The sequence below is a fragment of the Protopterus annectens genome, chromosome 9.part0, assembly GCF_019279795.1.
Source record: "Protopterus annectens isolate FY-2018-M chromosome 9.part0, PAN1.0, whole genome shotgun sequence".
NCBI classification, from domain to species: domain Eukaryota; kingdom Metazoa; phylum Chordata; order Ceratodontiformes; family Protopteridae; genus Protopterus; species Protopterus annectens.
Window position 1 is genome coordinate 198935553 of NC_056743.1, and position 19739 is coordinate 198955291.

The 19739-nt window shown below is 37.6% G+C and overlaps 1 protein-coding gene across 1 annotated transcript in view; it reads left to right on the forward strand.

Moving 5' to 3' along the window:
- The window catches only part of LOC122811130 (protein FAM180A-like), a 474713-nt gene that overhangs the window by 357691 nt on the left and 97283 nt on the right, over window positions 1-19739 (forward strand). The window contains exon 2 of the mRNA XM_044082740.1: window positions 7856-7944. Coding sequence (XP_043938675.1) covers window positions 7856-7944 — 89 coding nt within the window. The remainder of the gene's footprint in view (window positions 1-7855; window positions 7945-19739) is intronic.

Sequence of the window (19739 nt, forward strand, 5' to 3'; positions counted from 1 at the left end):
TTTTTTCTTGACGCCTTATGTCCTTTCTCTGCTAGTTTAGTTAGCAGGTAAACAGTATCCTGTTGGCAATGCTGCAGTGTGTTTGATGCTATAAGTAAATCAATTATGTATTCTGCTAATACTGACTGGTGGGGAAACTATTCTGCAAGTCACTCTTTAAGATTTGTAAAAATATGGGGGGGCACTTAGTACATCCCTGAGGTATAATTGGGGGGGGCAATGTCCCCAAAATAGGGAGACTTCCTAAATATTGCTCTTACAAACTTAGAAAGTTGATAGAATAACAGTTTTTTCATTAGCATGCATTTTCTGAAGGATATGAAATCTGAAACTCAAATGTCTGTCATTATTTAATAACTTCAGTCCTCAATAATCTGCTAGAAAATCAACTGTTTTATGAAGAACAGACCAAAGATTTAAGGAAAGAAATTGTACATTCTACGAAAATCTAGACAGCTGAAAGGTACGCTGCAAAAGCAAACAAGTTCTGACTGTGAGGGTGTATAGTATAGAAAAGAAAGCTATAACAGAGAAATAAGTAGCCCATGGCAGTATAGAGCTAAGAATAGTTGCTCGATTACAGACAACTGGATAGGAGGAAAGTACAGCCTGATTTATGGCTTTCAAATCCTGCACAAACCTGTGTAGGCATTTCAGCCAGACTTTTTAACTGGAAGTTTGGGAGTGTTACAACAGCTTCTAGAAGGAACAATTATTCCCTGCTGTAATAGAGACTGAATAACAGGCTGGGTTCACTCTTCCTATGGCTTTAATGGATATTGTGGTACTCTGGGAAGTGGTTTCTTTGAATCTACTTACATTTTTACAGGTTCTGGATAGATCAACTGTCCTATTTCATTAGAATAATGTGCTCATATGCTTTTGTGTACCTGTTGCAATAGTTCATCTGTGTAAAACTGTGATATTTCTGTTTCATCTTCTGTATTTAATACTGCTAAATCCTCCCCCTGTGTCTCTCTAGGGACATCCAAATGATTATGTACTCCCTCAGGGGTACAATAGATCGTACATCCTAGTTTACATATGAGATCCCTTTTCATTAAATTTACCAAAGCCTTGGTACACAGCAAGTAAGCATGTTTCTCTTCTATTGGATCTAAGGACACAAGCATAGGCTGTGACACAAGATAAACAACAGGAATTGGGGTGGGAGGTTAGCATAATGGTTAAGCTGTTTGCCTTACAAACACAAGGTGCAGGGTTTGACTCTCACATGGAGTAATAGGCTAGGCTTAAAATGGCCCACAAGGGCAGTTAGCCTAGTACTAATCTATGAACCTATGAACCTATGAACACTATCCATGCCAACTGCTTTTACTTTCTCTTTAGATAAAGGTATTCCTCCAGTTGAACTCACCTTAAGTACAGACCAAGTGGCACCTGTATCAATTACAAATAGGACTTCCTTCTTTCCTACACTTAGTTCAACATAACGTCCTTTTTTGATTAATTGGTACTAAAGTATTTAGGCTTTCCTCTTTTCCTTCACCCAAGTGAGTCTGTATTGGTGGGGTGGGAGGAGACCATTACTGTAGTCTGGATGCCAGGTGCTCCAGTTCTCTTGTTGCCTCTGTCTGTAATGGCATACTCCTCTCCAATACCCAGTTCTGCCACAGTTGAAATAGGGTTAATCTGCAGTAGTTTAAGCCTGCCTCTCTCTCAGCATTCTGTTATGTACTTCATACTGTACTGCCCATTACCTCAAAACCTTCCTCTGTACCTCTTCCCTTATTTCCCCTCATTTCATAACTTCTGATTTGCAAATCAATAAACTATCCTTCTGCTTCCCTCTTTTCTGTATATATTCTCAGTGCAGGGTTCAGCATACTTAAATACATTTTCTAGTGTTTCTCCTTGCCAATTAAGGAGTATCTGTTTCAGGGCAGCTTGAATCTGAAGTTGTAAAACTTGCACAGAAGCATAGCTCACTGCTGCTGCTGCTGTTTCTACAGGATTTGCAAGACCAGAATACCTTTCAAATACCATTTTAAGCCTCTGTAAGTAATATTCCAGAGATTCACCTTTATTTTGCTTGCAACCAGTTAATTTACTCCAATCTGTCCTTATAAGGTGCACCTTATTGATTGGCTCTAACAGTGCTTCACTTTTCTGTTTCAACCAGTCATACTCATTCCTGCTTATCCTTGCATTTAAGCCTATCTCTGCTTCCTTTACCATTTTTTCCATTAATTTCAGGTGTAACTACTTTTAATAGCTGACACAGGTCTGCTAGACTTGGGTCATAGCATTCAGTAATAGTACTCATTTCTTCCCTAAATTTTACAGAGTCGTCCTTTATTTTTAGGAACATTTTTAACTATGTGATGTAAGTCTGTCAGGGTCCAAGGATTGTGGACACAAACTTACTTCTCCTCTACCTGTTGGGATTTGTCTAAGGGATGCCTGTGATATAATTTATTTTTTCTTCATCACTAGTTTCTGTGCTCATTCCCACGTTCATTTTGCATTTCTCCTGCTTTGCTTTAGAGTGTGTGGAGTGAGTATTATCAGAGTGTTGCTGTGTTATATCTTTTCCCCCTTCTCTTACCTTCTTCATTCTCCTGTCCCATTTCTTCTGCTATCTCTTTCTTGGGACTAATTCTATCAGTAGGAGGCGCAGTAGGAGATGGATGAATGTCACCTCTGGAAAAAGCCGGTGGAGGCGACAAAGGTAGATGATTATCTTCAGATATTTCCTCCTTCTGGCCAGATATATTGTTTCCAGATATTACTGGATATAGGGGATCCCACATTTCATTTTTCTGCCATGGTCTTTAGATATTTTACTTGTTGCAACCGTTTCTGGTTTATGTCTTTTAACCCATAATGCAGATTCCTTTTCTCTTTTAAAAGCTTCACTGTGCCAATAATTAAAAGCACCCTACTGACCTATCTTTATTTTTGTTCCTTTTTTTCTCTAAAGTTCCTAATAATTAATAATTTTAGTGTGACAAAAAGTCCCAGTCTGTGGAAATTGTAAAGCAGACTTCCCTTTTGTAAAGTCATACCACTTAGCTAAATGCCTGTAACTTAATGCCCCATATTGATTATACATGTAGCATGCTGGAGTACCCTCTGAAGGGGTAGGAATCTTACTACCCACACCTCACATTATTCCCCACTCTTACTTTCACAGACACACTGATAAAGCAAAGCCCTCCCTGCCTTATAGCCAGAACCATCCTGCTATGAATTTACCTTAGTCCGCACAAGACTAACTGTATTCATTTGGTTAAAATCTTGTCTGCATGGGAAAAGCCGAAATACACAACAGCTATAGAATTTGCCTAAGACAGAGAGGAAACATACGCCAGTTGCTTTGCTGTCTGTTACAATAACAGGAAAGGAATGCAACATTTCATCTCAGGCTGCAGTTAGTGTATTTTGACATAGATCTCTAAGCATTTAGAATTACAGAATATAGCAAAGAACTTGCATTTACTAGAATATGTTTTTTTTTCTATTCCCATTCCACTGGTATAAAACTATTCATTTTCAAGTATGCTAACATATCACATAAGAAAATGTGATAAACCTGTTCTTGGGCAGGAAAAAATATAGCTACAAACCAATATGGTTAAACATCAGAGAAGCCTTAATGAAATCAGATTCCATACTTGGATGCTATGTCACTGTAAAGAGTTTTGAGTTAATGCTCCATTCCTGATATGTATCCACAAAGATCAATGTTCATTACTGTTGACATTATTAGTTGTTGCCAGGAAAGTTTTTGCTAGAAACTGGAAAATAATAATACTCCTCATTTTCAAGAATTCTCAGGTTTTACAACTGATGTAGTCCATAAGGGAACGGAAATAAATTAGATTAAGATCTAAAACATTGCTCCAGATTATAAGCAATGGACAAAGATATTAGATAAATAAAATATTATTTAGGAAATCCTATAAAATTAATTATTTAGTTAGCTTGTAAACAGTGTTTAAAACATTTATGAGATTATAGAAATGCAAGTTCAGATTGATTAAATAATTATAAATAGTTATATATGTTGAAAGTTATTGCTGGTTGTGATAAAAAGGAGATACTGCTATCACAGCTAGCTGGAATTTTGTAAACAATTATATGTCATTAGTAAATATCGAAATGCTTTATACAAGATGCTTATGTTACAATTCTATTAGAAGTGTATGTCATGTATATATCAACCTGCTTGTACAGATGTGTGTGTTGAAAACGTATTTGTAAAGTGCTGTGTTTGAAATGTAACCACAGTGTGCCCTACTGGAAGAGAACATAAATGTACATGCACTGTTGTAACTGTTTAAATGTATATATTTTAACAGTGAAAACTGGAATACAGGAAATTAACCTCACTCCAGCAAACTTTAGAAGAATATCTGACATTAAATTACTTTATAGGCTATGCAATAAAAGAGGCTATCTCTCAGGTTTTCAATGCAGCTAGAGACACAAAGTCTGTACTAAGAAGCTTGCTGTATTGTCCTTGGAGTGAACTAATTACTACTTTTGAAGCATGAAGGAATGCAATTGTTTTATGACTTCCAACATCTGCCAAAGATCTGAGGAAAAGCCTTTGCCTGTTTATTTTTACAGGTAGATGCTAAATGCTGCCAGGTTCTAGCAATAGGGGGTTTTGCCTGAGAACTAGAAGTCAAATGACCAGAAATGATTTAATTCTGCAAGCTATCCCAGCAGTAATATTTTAGATATTAATTTGATAAGTCTCTTAGTGAAACAGAGCATTTTGCATTATGGCTTGTCCTGATAACAACAAGGTCCACTCACCACATTTGCCTTGCTCTAATTAAATACGTTGCTAGGTTATAGTAACTCTCTTAGATGCAGTCAGGAATATTTAAAGCTTAGTTTAGATGCTTTTCTTTCTTTGTGTGAGCCTGTACTGCAATGTTATGTTAAATATTTCCTGTGGTTTTGAACTCTGATGTCACTGTGAAAAATATATATTAGTATTGTCTTGTTCTTTTATTATTAAATATATTTAAACCTTTCATTGTGGTGGAACTGTATAGAGATATTTAAATTTTGAAAGCACTTGCGTATTTATTTGATGACACTGTGTGTGCTTCTCCTAATAGCCTTGCTCTTGGTCAAACTACCATTTGTATTAATATTAATATTACACAGTAAGATTGGACACCCTTTAAATTAGCTGTTTAGCAGTGACTGGTGGCAGTGGAAACTACCTTATAGTATCGGCAGAAGGGGTTATAGCTAGTAAACCTGTGCCAGTCTTTCCCAGGTGTGTGTGTGTGTGTGTGTGTGTGTGTGTGTGTGTGTGTGTGTAAACCAAACCTCAAATAGTGTGCGTGAGCTACTTGGTGTGGGACATGAAGCACTGGTATGACAGAGAGGGTGCTGGAGGTCATGGCTTGGTCACTCAGCTGAGATCTCAACTCTGTAGCTGCGCCAGTGGGGAAGTCTTATTGGGGATCTGGAGAAAGAGTGAGAAACCAGCTCCAGACTGACTGTGGCCTCTGTGTGCTCTTAAGGGAAATTGCACTTGATGCAGAGAGCTGCATCTGGAAATACTGTGTGTGTACCTGTTATCCTCCCAGTGAACATCTCCCATTGTTGCCATTGGTGAGGTTTGAGGATCCTTGATTACTGCTCCAGTGGTGGGTCATCACACTGGTTATAAATTTTTTTGAATTAAAATTTGGAAAAGGAGTTTTGAGTTCCATTCACAAGCACTGATATTTCATTATCTGTACTTTCGTATAACACATTCTGGGTAAATCCATTTTTAAAACTGATAGCAGTCCCTTATTCATTCTGAAGTGGCCTGAGCTATCACATGTAGTTGTGGCAGAAATTGTTGATCTAACTTTCTTTTGCATTGTGGTAAGCCGAGGCGCTAAGATCAATTAAATCTTCTTTTGGTGACCTGCTTTGTTCTTTGGTGTATTTTATCCTGAATTGTTCTTTCGTTGTTTACCTGAGTAACTAACTGACAGCTGCACACTACTTCTATTTATTTTTTGTTTGTAATCTTTAGCACATTGGTAGGACCTCCAAGTAACTCTCTGCTGTAGTTTAAAGTATCTGTGACTTGCTGGACTGATCATGACCAACTTACATTAAAGCATAACAGTCCAGTCTTACAATTTAATACTCATACCTATGTATTTGACAATTAATGGTAGCCTAATATATTTTAATTTGTTTTATAATCACACCTCTAAAAATGACATTTATAGTGGGATAATTATGGATAAAGCAAAAAATATTGGGGGGACAAAGGCCCACAAATAGGGACAATTTTTAAATATTGCTCTTATAAACATAAAAAGTTGACAACATTTAGGCTTTTGTATTAAAATGTATTTTATGAATGGTATGAAGCCTGAAAATCAAATGTCTGTCATTACTTTGTGATATTAGTCCTCAATGATTTGCCAGAAAACCACATATTTTATGACAAACAGACCAAAACTATAAGACAAAAATCTGGACATTCTGTAAAAATCTGGGCAGTTGAGAGGTATGAATGGTACTTGTCTCTGGAGAAATTAATTGGCTGATCTGGAGGAAGATCAGGAATAAAATAGAACAAAAATGTCAATAAATAGTTTAAACAGCTAGGTAGACAGGCATACAGCCCAACAATTAGATATTAAACAGCAATCAAATTACCAAAATGTTTAGTGGAAGAGTTAGGCTCAGACAGAATGTGAGTGCTTGGATGATGGAGTACATTACAGCACTGTACTAAAATGTACGTTTAAACAATCCTTTCTGTAGAACAGGAAACATTTTCAGTTAAGCTTCATTGAGCTGGAAGAATACTGATAGTGATGTCAGATGGGAATAATTCATTCCTCTCTCATAGATAAATGTGCAGAAAAAAAATCTTTTGAATAGTTTAATAAAATGTAGTCTTTAAACTACCGTACATTTGTAATATTAGTAGACTGTCTTGGTACTTCTGATAACAGTTTCTGAGTTAAAGGTAATTGAAACTGATGCATGCTCTTCTTACAGAAGTCCTTCTGAAAAGTGTGCTCAGGGCAGCCACATTCTCCACCATGGTGTTAAGTCTAGGTCTCTGTGCCTGAGCATCTGGGCTTATGTACATGCACAATCATTTATGGCTCTTGTGTGAAAAAGAGGCCATTTTGTTTTGAAATGATACAAGTATTAACATATAATCAGTAACATAACACTGTATCAGCTTTGTACTGTAAAGCACACACTGTAAACACTGTAAAGTCACAATATTTCCATCTATACATGGCAAATGTAACACAATGGAAGCAGCCTGATGATGTCACAGCTACTATTTATGAACAGAATGGGTCTGTGATTAAAACTGGCTACCCCTGCTCCATGTCCATTATGGATGGGGTAGTCGGTGTTGATCACAGACCTGCTCTGCTCATAAATTCATTCTGTGAACTACCCAAAAAAAGAATAAATGGTGATACTTGGGATTAACATGGCTAGGCTTGTAAAGGTTCTATGGCTGCTAGCCTAATAACCTCCTATGCACTAGTAACACCTAGGTTTTATCTAGTTACTACAGGATGCCTTACAGCAGCATCATGCAGATGTCTGAGACATATTTGTTTGTGTGTGTGTGTGTCTGTCTGTGCCTGTGTGTGTATCTGTGTATATTTAACCATGTTTACTGTTTTATGAATTAATAAGTCAGACATAGGACACTGCCAATTGCATGCTGTTGCTTCTCATGATAAATACTTGCCTCATGAAAGTAATATATGGCATAAGAAAAGATTAGTTTGCAATAGAAGAAAGGCAGTAGCAGCCTTCTAGACTGACCAAGTATTCCTTTTTTTCTTGAATAACACTGAAGATGTGACTGTTTTTTCAGATTCCCTGGCTTCGGCTGATGAACCCATTTCACAAAGGAAAATGCTTCTATTTCACAGATCAGTCCAAGATGCAGACCTGATGTACGAGGTAATGAAATTCTCTCAACTACGTATAATGAGAAAAGCAGTCTGGGTCTGACTGTGGGGCCAGCACTGTCTCAGTGCGCAGTCGGAAAGAAATTACTGAGCAATGTAAACATCAGTGACAAATGTCTCTGATGCATGGGGTGAGATAGGAGGGCTACAGGGACATAAATTGATTTTTATGTTTGTCATATCTGTTGTTTCCTGTTTAAACTTGTTGTTAAAATGAATCTGGTAGAATCCTAGTAAATATAAGATATGCACACACATTCATCTCATTCTCTGAGCATTAGAAATCATCAAGCAGTCTCATTAGCAAAAGGCCAGAAGGAAAACCACTTTCTTATTTTGCAGAATAGTAGACGTACAAATACTAAATCCCATACCATTATTAATAATGAAGAATTCTATAAACCAAATTCAAGTCATTAATAATTCACGGATTTATAAATATATCCATATATATTAAGAATATGAGTGCTGTTTCTGAAAGCAAAACTTTCGGCTCAATACCAAAATAAAGTATTTGAAAAATAAGAATAGTGGTAGTGAAAATGAATAAAAATCAAGGTTATTTATGAGTTAATTTAGGGATACTGATAGTGAAAATGAATCTGTGTCAAGATTCATTTATAGTATGAGTTCATTAGCATATCGTAACCGTAGTTACAGTATAATAATAAGCTGCCATTGTGTAATGCTGGTCAGCCACTATCCGTACTGGATCAGGATTTCTATAAGGCTTATTTGGGAGCAAGTCAGTGACCATAACCACAACACCTTTCTTTCCCAAGGAGGACTGGGACACAGTAAGTAATCAGGCCTCTTTATTGCTCACTTATAGGAAGTGGGTGCTTCACTGTCAGACTGCAACAATGTGCAAATGCTGTATTTACAATCTCCAGATCAGCAAAATAAACATAGAGAAAGGGTCTGTCTCCCTTCCTTGATCCATCCATCCATCCATTCATCCATCCACAACCCCCTTTTCCCATTTTTTTTTGCACATGGGTTTGGGTTGTCACTTCAACAGTGACAATCATCAAGATCCAAGGTTTACCCTGCTGGGTGGATAGCCCTGCCACGGTAGTTCTTTTATACCATACACTTGCACGCACACACACCTATGGCCAATTTAGTGTCCAGTCCACCTACTGCATGTCTTTGTATTGTGGGAAGAAACTGGCATGCCAAGAGGAAACCCATGTGAACACAGGGAGGACATGCAGACTCTGCACAGAAGGCACCCTAGGCGAGAATTGAATCATGGAACCTCTTGCTGTGAGGCGACAACACCATCCACTGCTATCTTGAAATAAAATGCAGTCACATTAAATAATACAAAAGATTCAGTGAATAATCCAAACTATTTGGCAGAGCAGCAAAACAATGTGTATGAGTAGCTTCATAATTTACAAGCTCCAGCAGAATTCAATGCAGAGACAAAAATGAGGAAAGGAGATGGATTAGTTTGAGCTGGATATTAATAGCATGTCATTATGTAGCAGAATGTAATTCATATATTTTAAAGATACAAGATACTCTACTCCACTTTGTATGCTAAGAATTCCATGTATGAACTATTTTGGGGCAGGAAAATATTTGTTTTAATAAATGTCTTTTAAAAACTTAGAAATTTACACATATTTCAGTGTGTGGCAGTTAATATGTTCATAGGTGTTTACTAGTCTAATGACCACACGGGCCTTTTTAAGCCTAGCCATGCATCCCAAATCTCTGATACCCTTGATAAGTGTAAGCAGGGGTTTTGGAGATGAACCATTTACAGGTTACCTTTGTCCATTAGAGACACAGATGCCAAACCAGGGGTGAATTTCCAGTTTCCCGCCCAATTGTCCAAATTGCACTTGAATCGGTTTAGGGAGGAACTCTGCTTCATGTGGATGGGCAGCCTGTTCCATAGACACTGTAGTCTCTGGGATACATACCTATATCTCCAGCAGGACCTATTTATATCACAGGCAAGGCTTAAGTCTTTAGAACAGGTAATTCTAGTGCTGATTGTTTTGTGGATATGCAGGAGGTCCGTTAGAGTGGGGTCCCACAATGCCCTGAATTCTAGGCATTTATAATAATAAGTAAATGGACAATTGTTTAACAATTAAAGGTTTCAGTGTCACTTTCTAACTAAAAATGTCTAGGTAGACTACCAGGACTTCTGTGAAATCAGTGAGCAATTTCCAGGGGAAAAAAGTTCCACCACTGCCTAATGTAGTTGTTTAATTCAGGAGGAGTATTCTTTTCATGTTCAGAACATTTGGTGGGAATGCAAGAGGCAAATCTTTGGATTCTGATAAATGTTTGCCTGCAATCACAAAAGGCAAAGCAAGGGTTTTGTTCTGTCTTCAGACAAAGCAGGAGGAGATGCAGGTTGCTTTCCATAGGTATAGCAGATGTCTTTCCAAGCATGCCTGTGGGAATCTGGGAGCTGCTCTGAGTCTTCCATCTGTTTGTTGGGTTAACAAATTGGGTCATATTCTGTGAATCAGGCTTTCATTTAATTATCATGCATCCTTGCAAATGAACCATGAGAAATGATTACAGTATGTGGCACAGCTCCCTGGTATATATGGGATTCACTTAGGAATATAACTCTAGTTCCATAAATTGGCTTCATCTCTCTCCAGGTGCAAACTCTGTCTTCTTGGTACTTTTTTTAAAACTCTACTGTTACCAGTAGATCATCAGACACTCTGTTGGTCTATCAAACCATTTGTTCACATAATCGGGTAAGAACTAACTGAAAGGTGTCATCAATGAGGCAGCCATTAGGGATTTTTTGAAGTTTTTAGTTTTTTTTCCTCCCAGCCTGGACTATGCAGGCAACTGGCAAGGTGCCAGGCAGGGGACATATAGTGGGTTGTCCACCAAGGGTATACCATCACATTTACAAAAGGCTTTTTATCCACGTAGCCTTGCCTTGCCCCCTGCAGCATAAGTGGTGGTCTCTCTGGTACCCACCACAGAGTTTATACCATCCTGTATGCCACTGAATGCATGCAAACTCCACTCCAACCCCCCCCCCTTCCCTGCCTGAATCCTCATAGAAGATAAACATTTGAACCCATTTTTTTACTTACTTTCTGAGCAGGTAGAAGTAACTCTAATGTGTATTTCAGCATGAGACAAGGTCCTGGGGAAGCAAAAAAAAAAAAAAAATAAAAATGAGAAATACAAGGTAATATTATCTCTACAATACTGGATGGCAGTAATAGGAACTAACTTGCCACTTAGAGTTGAGCAAAGTGGATTTAATCTAGGGATATTGATAAAACCCATCTATTCTAAAACTGAAGCTCTACAAAAGGTGTTTGCTAAGCATGAAACTATTTTTAAGAAGTAGGTATGTTTCGTATAAGTCCAGCTAGTATTTTGTTCTCCAACTGATATTGAGATTAAGTGTTTCAGACCCAGATTAGTTCTTTATGCCATTGCTGATGCGTAAAGTTGATAACCTATATGAGAAAAGTCTAAATGACTTAATATCTTTAATCATTTCCTTTTAAGCCACAGCACTTACTTCATTTTGTTTCTTATTAAACAGTACACACCTGGCTTTAGTTTGATGTAGTGCTTGCAAAAAAAATTACACCATGTAAAGTTACATACATAGTATTAAGAAGTGAAAAGGTATTATACAGAGCAACTTTACTGAACTCTGCGTTTCAATTTTTTTATCTTTACCTAAGCAGCAGAACAAGTTTCCTTGCATGCTCATGCATTTGGTGATAAAAATAAATTTACTCTACATGTTGCTTTAACAAATACAATGTAGTACCAGACCAACTCCCAAAGTAGCATACCTTGCTTCACATTTGAAGCAAAATGCCTAAAAACCTTAACACTGATCTATTGATTTAAAGTCATTTAGTATAAAAAATGTTTCTTATTACAAAGAGATGAGAAAATATGTAGAGTAAGCTATCAAAAAAATTCAGAATACATGTATTCAGTGAAAAGGTATGCGTTTTAAATGCAACGTTCAAGGTAACCAATTATTTTTGTTGGATGTTACACCCTACACACTCCCTGGTGTTGGCCTTCATCTCCACACTCCAAAAACTAAATATTGTAACTCAGTACTTTGTCTAATTCACAGTAGAATGACTGCATGATTCTGATGGAAAACTATATAGTCCCTTTATTTCATATCTATGCAGAAAGTTAGCATATTTAAGTATGTAGATTACTCAGTGCACGCAAACAAGTACATTTTATCTGAGCATCTCTTGGAAGCTTAATTACTGAAACAGCACAACATATTTAGAACTGTCTTCTAAATCAATGTTTTCATCATAGAGCTATACAAAACAAAAATTCAGTAGGCTTTTTATTAAATGGTATGTCTGAGCTTGATGCATAAATAGAAGTACAGATCTTTTTATATCTTGTTTCATAATGCCATTGGCAACAACATCTGATCCAATACTTCAATATTTCTCCCAGTGCTGGAGATACAAATCAAATGCATTCAAAGCATTTGCAGTTTCTAGTTTCTTCTTTTCCTTCCTCTGTTTCATATATTTAATTATAGTAATCCAAGGAATGTTGTCACCAAAATTCTTGGTGCTATAGTTTGATATAAAAGTCCAATTCCTTAAGCGAATCAAAAGTTTTAATAAGTCACAGAAACTCCACGGTAAAACAGCAGTGGTTTTACATGAAACATCAACTTCCACAGTCAATGTGCCAAAAGGACAAAAACAATGCCCAAAATTCAAAAGAGAGAAAAAACACATTTTAATTGCACGGGTAAAGCACCACTGTACCTTTAATGTGGGGGACAAGCTCCTACAACCCTGAACTTATATATACAAAACACATGGTTGCACCACATTGAAGATATCCCAAAACAACAGAAATCATTGGTGGCACACACTTTGAAACTGTACTGGCAATAAATTTCTATGGAAATAGCATTGAATATTATGCCGTTCTTTATTTTTTTAAGTGAGCTACTGATGGTCAAGCAATTTTGCTCTGAGCACTTATAGGAGAACCAACAGCAGTACAGAAATATATATGTGAACAGCATCATTTGTTATTAATCTTTTGGAAAGTTTAGAGCAGTGGTAAGAAATGAAGGTGAGGGAAAACACACTGTATAGAGGTGGATTCTCATTTCAAGCCCTCACACAATATACCAGCTAGGCATAAACTTTTTAAAGACACAAAATAATATTCCTGGCTAGCCAAACAACAGTCATTAATCTCTTGACATTGTGGAGTCAGAACTTAATTTGTAAAGCTCGTGTCTGCAAATCAACTAGAAAGTCACTGACATCTGGCAAGATCTGCCCCTTCTGCTAAAACAGTACTGAATAATTTTGGAGGGGCATAGCGGGGGAAGAGGGATGGAGGCAGATTACTAACGTAGAAGGTGACACTATACAGGAAGTCACTTTGGTAGTTTACCATATGTCCAGTTAAGGACACAAAACAATTGTTTCATCACATGAACATGGTTCTGTGGAACTTTCTTCCCCTCCACATAAAGTAAAGTGCTTTTCTTAATCAATACAAATGTAAATTTGGGATGAATGGATGAGTAACTGCAACTTCTCCCCTGGATTAGCACCCCTGTTCCTCATGGACAGGGAAAACATGTAAATGTTCCAGTGTCACTGTTCGACTCATCTCTGTGTCCTTTGTATGGAAAATATAAGGGCTAAAAACAACCATGGTAACTTAAGGCTGGGCTTCCTAAGATCATCACAGATTGATAACCTACTAAGTACTGGTGAACCTAGGAATCTATGACATTTCCTTCATTAAACAGGATACAATGTGTAGTAAATGATGAAGAATTTTACTTTATATACAGATCATGTTAGCAAAATGATAGTTAATTATTAAAATAAAAATATATTAATTAACAGAAAGGATTCAGTAATTAATTCAAGGAATGGAAAATAAGTTTTATATTCCAATTCTAATTTCTCTATACAAATCTTGTGCCATAGACTTCTATTCCCTTTGTCTGTCATTCATCCCACCCTACCTATCTCCATGTGTGCCCTCTTGCACCCCACTGCTAGATACAGGCTTTTAATTGTAATGCCAAATGCCTTTCTTTGCCTGATTTCACTGTGAAACATGTGCTGGTGAATCACTGTTTGGTGGCTTGTTCATCATACACTGGTCACTGGGCAAAAGTTATCACAATTCTGGTGACTACTGGCATAATGAAGACATTTTTGGAATTAGCAAGATGTGAACTGCTGTCATTTCTTTGAGTTTTCACATGTTAGTGCTAGCGATGAAATATGTGGTTCCAAAGAAAAGGCTTGGTAAAATTAATCAGCCATGGAAACAGTGTTTACCAGGCAAGATATAGTCCTTTGAAGTCCAAAGACAGTTAATCAGAGGTGAGTTTTATTATACTTATTTTTATTCTTTGGATAGCTTTGATAGCGTTTTGGATCATCAAAATGAGCTTTGTGGAATCATAAAAATATTTGTAACCCATTTAAATAATTCAGAGAAAGGAAGCTCCCACATGCAGGTTTAGACAGTGGGGAGCTCAGCGACCCAGTGCTAAAGGGTGGAACTTGCTCTGTTGGATATAGTGAAGGTCTAGCTATTGATATAAAATGGAGGACATAGCATTTATTCATTCGTTCATTCATTCATTTTCTTATGCATATCTATCCTATTTGGGGTTAGAGGGGAGTCAGACCCTTTCACAGCAGGCAGTAAGCATAAGGCATGGAACCTGCCTTGGATGGGATGCCAGTCCATTGCAGGACTCACACACACACACACACACACACACACACACACACACACACACACACACACACACACACACACACACACACACACACACACATAAAACAAATGCACAAATCTGCAGGTGACTTGGGGATCACCATTTCAGCCAACTGACATGTCTTTGGGATTTGGACATAAACTGGAGCTCCTGGTAAAAACTCATATGGACAAAGAAAAAGAAGACTCCATACAGAAGGCATCCCAGTTGAGAATTCAACTGGAGAACTAAGTACTGCAAAGCAGCATGACAAGCTGCTGTATGACAAAGCACTGAAAATAAAAATCAGATGAATTCTGGCTTCTGCTGGAGTTCTGGAGAATGGAAACAGAAAGCAGAATGAAATGTTTCACAGAAATATAACATTTGTTGACAGATGAAAACTATTGGCCCACCTACAACTCCCTGTTAAACAGTAACCTACTTTCAAAGCCCTAAACTAATTTAAGGAAATCTCCAGTATTTATGAATTTCATTGCAGTTTTTGATTGCACAACCAGAGCAATTTCTAGGCCTGGGAACAGTAGAGTATTTGCCCTGGGAGGTGGCTATGCTGGGTGCTGGGGTGGGGGTCACAGCTAACAGGTGCAGAGAAATATGAAGGGGAGAAAGCACTTTTCCAGTTTTCACCATGGAAACTAAATATCCTAGGGAGAAAAAAGCCCTGCCCACAACCTTCTCAGAAAGTTGAGTTCATGCATTACAGATGCCTGTCATATTACTTCTTTGCTGTCCACCCTTTGTATAACCAAACTACTCCTCTTGTATACTGCTCTTTCTCTAGAATGAGCTCTTCTGTTGCACTTTGTAACATGATTTAAGGTAGTCAGTGTTTCTATTCTACACTTATGTCTCCTTTTTTTCTCTAATACATATATTAAGTTAATTTCTCTGTCCTGAGATGCTTTCTGATGCAGGCCTGCACGTTTTTGATACTTTTCTTTCACTACTTCCACTCTGTCAGATTCTTCACCTAACTGGAGTCTTTAGAACTCTACCCAAAAATCCAGATAAGGTGTCAACAAATATCTGTTAAGAGAGAATAAAATAACTTCTCTTTTCTGCTGATAATACTACTATCTGTTATTGGAAAACCCATCCCTAACTTTCTTAACTACTTTCTTTAAATGTCAAGTCTTTCTCATCGTAAAGACATTTTCCTTTTCTTTAATCCACCCCCAGTAATATCTATAAGTAAAACTAATTTCTGGGTGAAGCTGCTTCTGCACACACCAGCCTGGTTGTTTGTGACACCTCATATTATTTCCCTCTGGTGTTCTCGCATCATTAGTGATATCAAGCAGGGTTAGATGGGTGACTATACCTTGGACATGTATGATCTTAAGAAAAAGGAATAATTAGATAACTGACTGATTTTTACTACACAGTCCATAAAAATGTAAACATGGTTGATGACTGTACTCAGTGTTTTTATATGTGGTATCAGTCACAGCCAGCCAGCTTCACACAATAGAGGGGAAATGTGGCCTAGAAGCTGGAACTTCAGTTCTGATTCTAAAGCTCTGAATAAGAGACTCTTCCAAGTCTTACATTGAAATGTAACTTAAAATCTTGTGAAAAAGATGGTCTCTAACAAATATTACTGAATGTCATTTCAGAAGGCACCCCAGCAGAGGATTGAACCAGAGAACCCCTTGCTGTGAGGTGGCAATGCTAACTGCTGCACCACCCCGGCCACCCTGTGAAATAGAGAGCCTCTAATAAATATTACTGCATGTCATTTCAGAAGGCACAGTGACACTTTTACCAGAGGGATACTTGTGCATTTGGATGCCCAGTTTTCAAGTCCATTAATAGTGGGCCACAAACATTGCAGTCAGGGAGCATGTCTGTTTGTACATGATTTGTACCCCCTGGAACCTCCATACTGGGGATGAAGGACTAGGTTTGTGGGGTTTGCAGAACTGGGTACAGGACAAGAAGTTTTACTCTGATTTTTTGCTTTTTGAACGCTAGGTATAGTTTAAGATCCTTGTGATAACAGTGCAGTGCTACAGATGGGAATTTTATGTTGGATTGCTGTTTGTCCTTTTTAGAATGCTTTTTGTTGAGATTGACTTTGTGGCTGTGTCTGTCTGTGGTTCTGTCATGCTGTCTCAATAAGCCAATTTCAATAAAAAGCATTCTAATAATGGCAAAGAGACAATATTTTAGTATTTAAGTAAAATATTGCCCCTCTGTCATTAGCCAGAGAGTATACACACACACACACACACACACACACACACACACACACACACACACACACACACACACACACACACACACACACACACACACACACACACACACACACACACACACACACACACACACACACACACACACACACACACACACACACACACACACACACACACACACACACACACACACACACACACACACACACATACACACACACACACACACACACACACACACACACACACACACACACACACACACACACACACACACACACACACACACACACACACACACACACACACACACACACACACACACACACACACACACACACACACACACACACACACACACACAGTCTCACATCTCCCTACATCATTTCCTACACACACACACACACACACACACACACACACACACACACACACACACACACACACACACACACACACACACACACACACACAGAGTCTCACATCTCCCTACATCATTTCCTCCACACACACATATGCACTCCCCGACACTATGGTCACGTTTGCCCACACGAACCCTATAAGACCATTTAACAATATGGGACGTCTGGAAGGATAATGACAGATTATACAGAAGGGAAAGGAGTTAAGGGACGAATGGGTTGTTGTAGGTTATGTGTGATGTGGGAGTAAAGGAAAAAATATGCGACACAAGTGTATGAGAAAATTGTATAAACATTTTGAAAAGTGATAGGTGAACTATAATGGAAAAATAGAAAGTGAGATCTATGGAGACAATAAAAAATGTTATCCGAGTCAAAAAGGAATAGATGAGAAAATGTGTAGGTAATGTGAAGATATTCTATGTAAGGGACATAGTGCCTATACAAGAAAGCAAACATATATATGAATTAAATAGAATTGGTATAAGGCACATTTAATGTTACAGAAATTGCTAATTAAATGAAAAAGAAGGAATCAATCCTTTCTTAAGTAAAGTGATAAAAAAAATGAGAACGTGTTATGGGATAAAGTATGAGGAAGGAAGGATAGTAAAAATGGTGAAATAATGGATGTGGTAGTGAGATATTTAAAGTAAATGTATGAAGAGGTGACTAGAGTAATAGTGCAACATGGGAAGTAAGTTCACTTTCTGAGACTGTTCGGATGGAATTACAGAAATAAGTTAAATAATTGGAATTAGATAACATGATTACCAAAGGGGAAGGATTCTGGGATTGATGAAAATGGATGTGAATTTTACAAGCACATGGTGATAATGAGAAGATATTTTTTCTCATTGCTCAATTATTGACAGAGGGACAATATTTTAGTCTTTAAGTAAAATATTGTCCCTCTGTCATTAGCGAGACAGCTTCACACACACACACACACACACACACACACACACACACACACACACACACACACACACACACACACACACACTCTGTTGCATCTCCCTGCAACATTTCCTACACACACACACACACACACACACACACACACACACACACACACACACACACACACACACACACAGTGAGTCCCAAAAATACAGCGTTCACATTAATAAGGTGTTTTCCCCCACAAACGATACCTATAGCAATGTGCTAAGTATCTTAGCTAATAAGAGAGGGAAAATGCTTTAATAAAACACTAAAAAGTAAAAAAATAAAAATATAAAAATTATTTTTTTAAATAAAGAATGCTTTTTATTCAGTCATTCTAAAAAGTAAAAAACAAGCAAGAAGACTGAAAACTTTGCAAACGAAACTCAAACAAGATGATTTCAGAAAAGCATTCGAGGCTGGTTTTGCTGATTCCTGCTACTTCTTCTGGTACCTCACTACTACAATCAGCAAAACCAAACTCAAATGCTTTTCTGAAATAAGCTTGTCTGCATTTCTTTTGCAAGGTTTTCAGTCTTCTTCATTGTCTTTTACTTTTTAGAGCAACTGAATAAAATCATTCTTTATTAAAAAATCTTCTTTTATATTTTTATTTAATGCTCTTGAATGGAATTTGTGTACTTAAGTAACAGGGTTTCTGCAAGAAACACTTATTTCACTTGGTGCAGACAGTGAGGTTTCTGCTACACTGATATTAGATTTCTGATAACTGTATGGGTGATTGCAGATTTTCAACTTAGATATCTGGAGAAACATTACTTAATGTGATATGTTGTAAATCTACCATCAGTTGTTAGTGACGTGGTGGAGCTTCTTGATGAGCTCCTTGGCCATAAGATTAGCAGTGACCTATGAACCTATTTATTGAAACAATAAAATACAAACAGTAGATTTTCTCTGAAGTAGCTGCTTTTCAGCTATTGTCTGTCCATAATGTAACATTAAACTCTACATTTTATCCATTGTATAAAACTGCCTATTTTGTAACTGGAGCTTTTCTCCCTGGGCCTCCAATAAAAGCAGGATGTTCTTTGTGTTTTACTGTTGCAGTCATTACATTTGGGTTATCTGCCTGCAGGTAGCCCTCAGCCTGCCTGAATACCAGAGTCTTGGATTTCTGCGTCGGACGCTGTCTCTTCTTCCATGACATCAGTTCGTCAGGGGTATAAAACATCAGTCTTTCTTGCCGTGCAGTGCCCGAAGCATAAGCAGTTCGCAAGTGCCGGTCGGTCGACTCCTGAAATTTTCATTTTCATGTTTCAGAACCAAAGTCTTTGAAAAAAGCTAAGTACCCCATTGGGGATACTTTTTCTTGCTCTTAACTGATGTCAGTAAAAGTTAACAATTGTCTTACCTGTGGAAAGCAAATGCCTCATAAAGATTTTCATTTGTACTGCATTCCTTGCTTAGG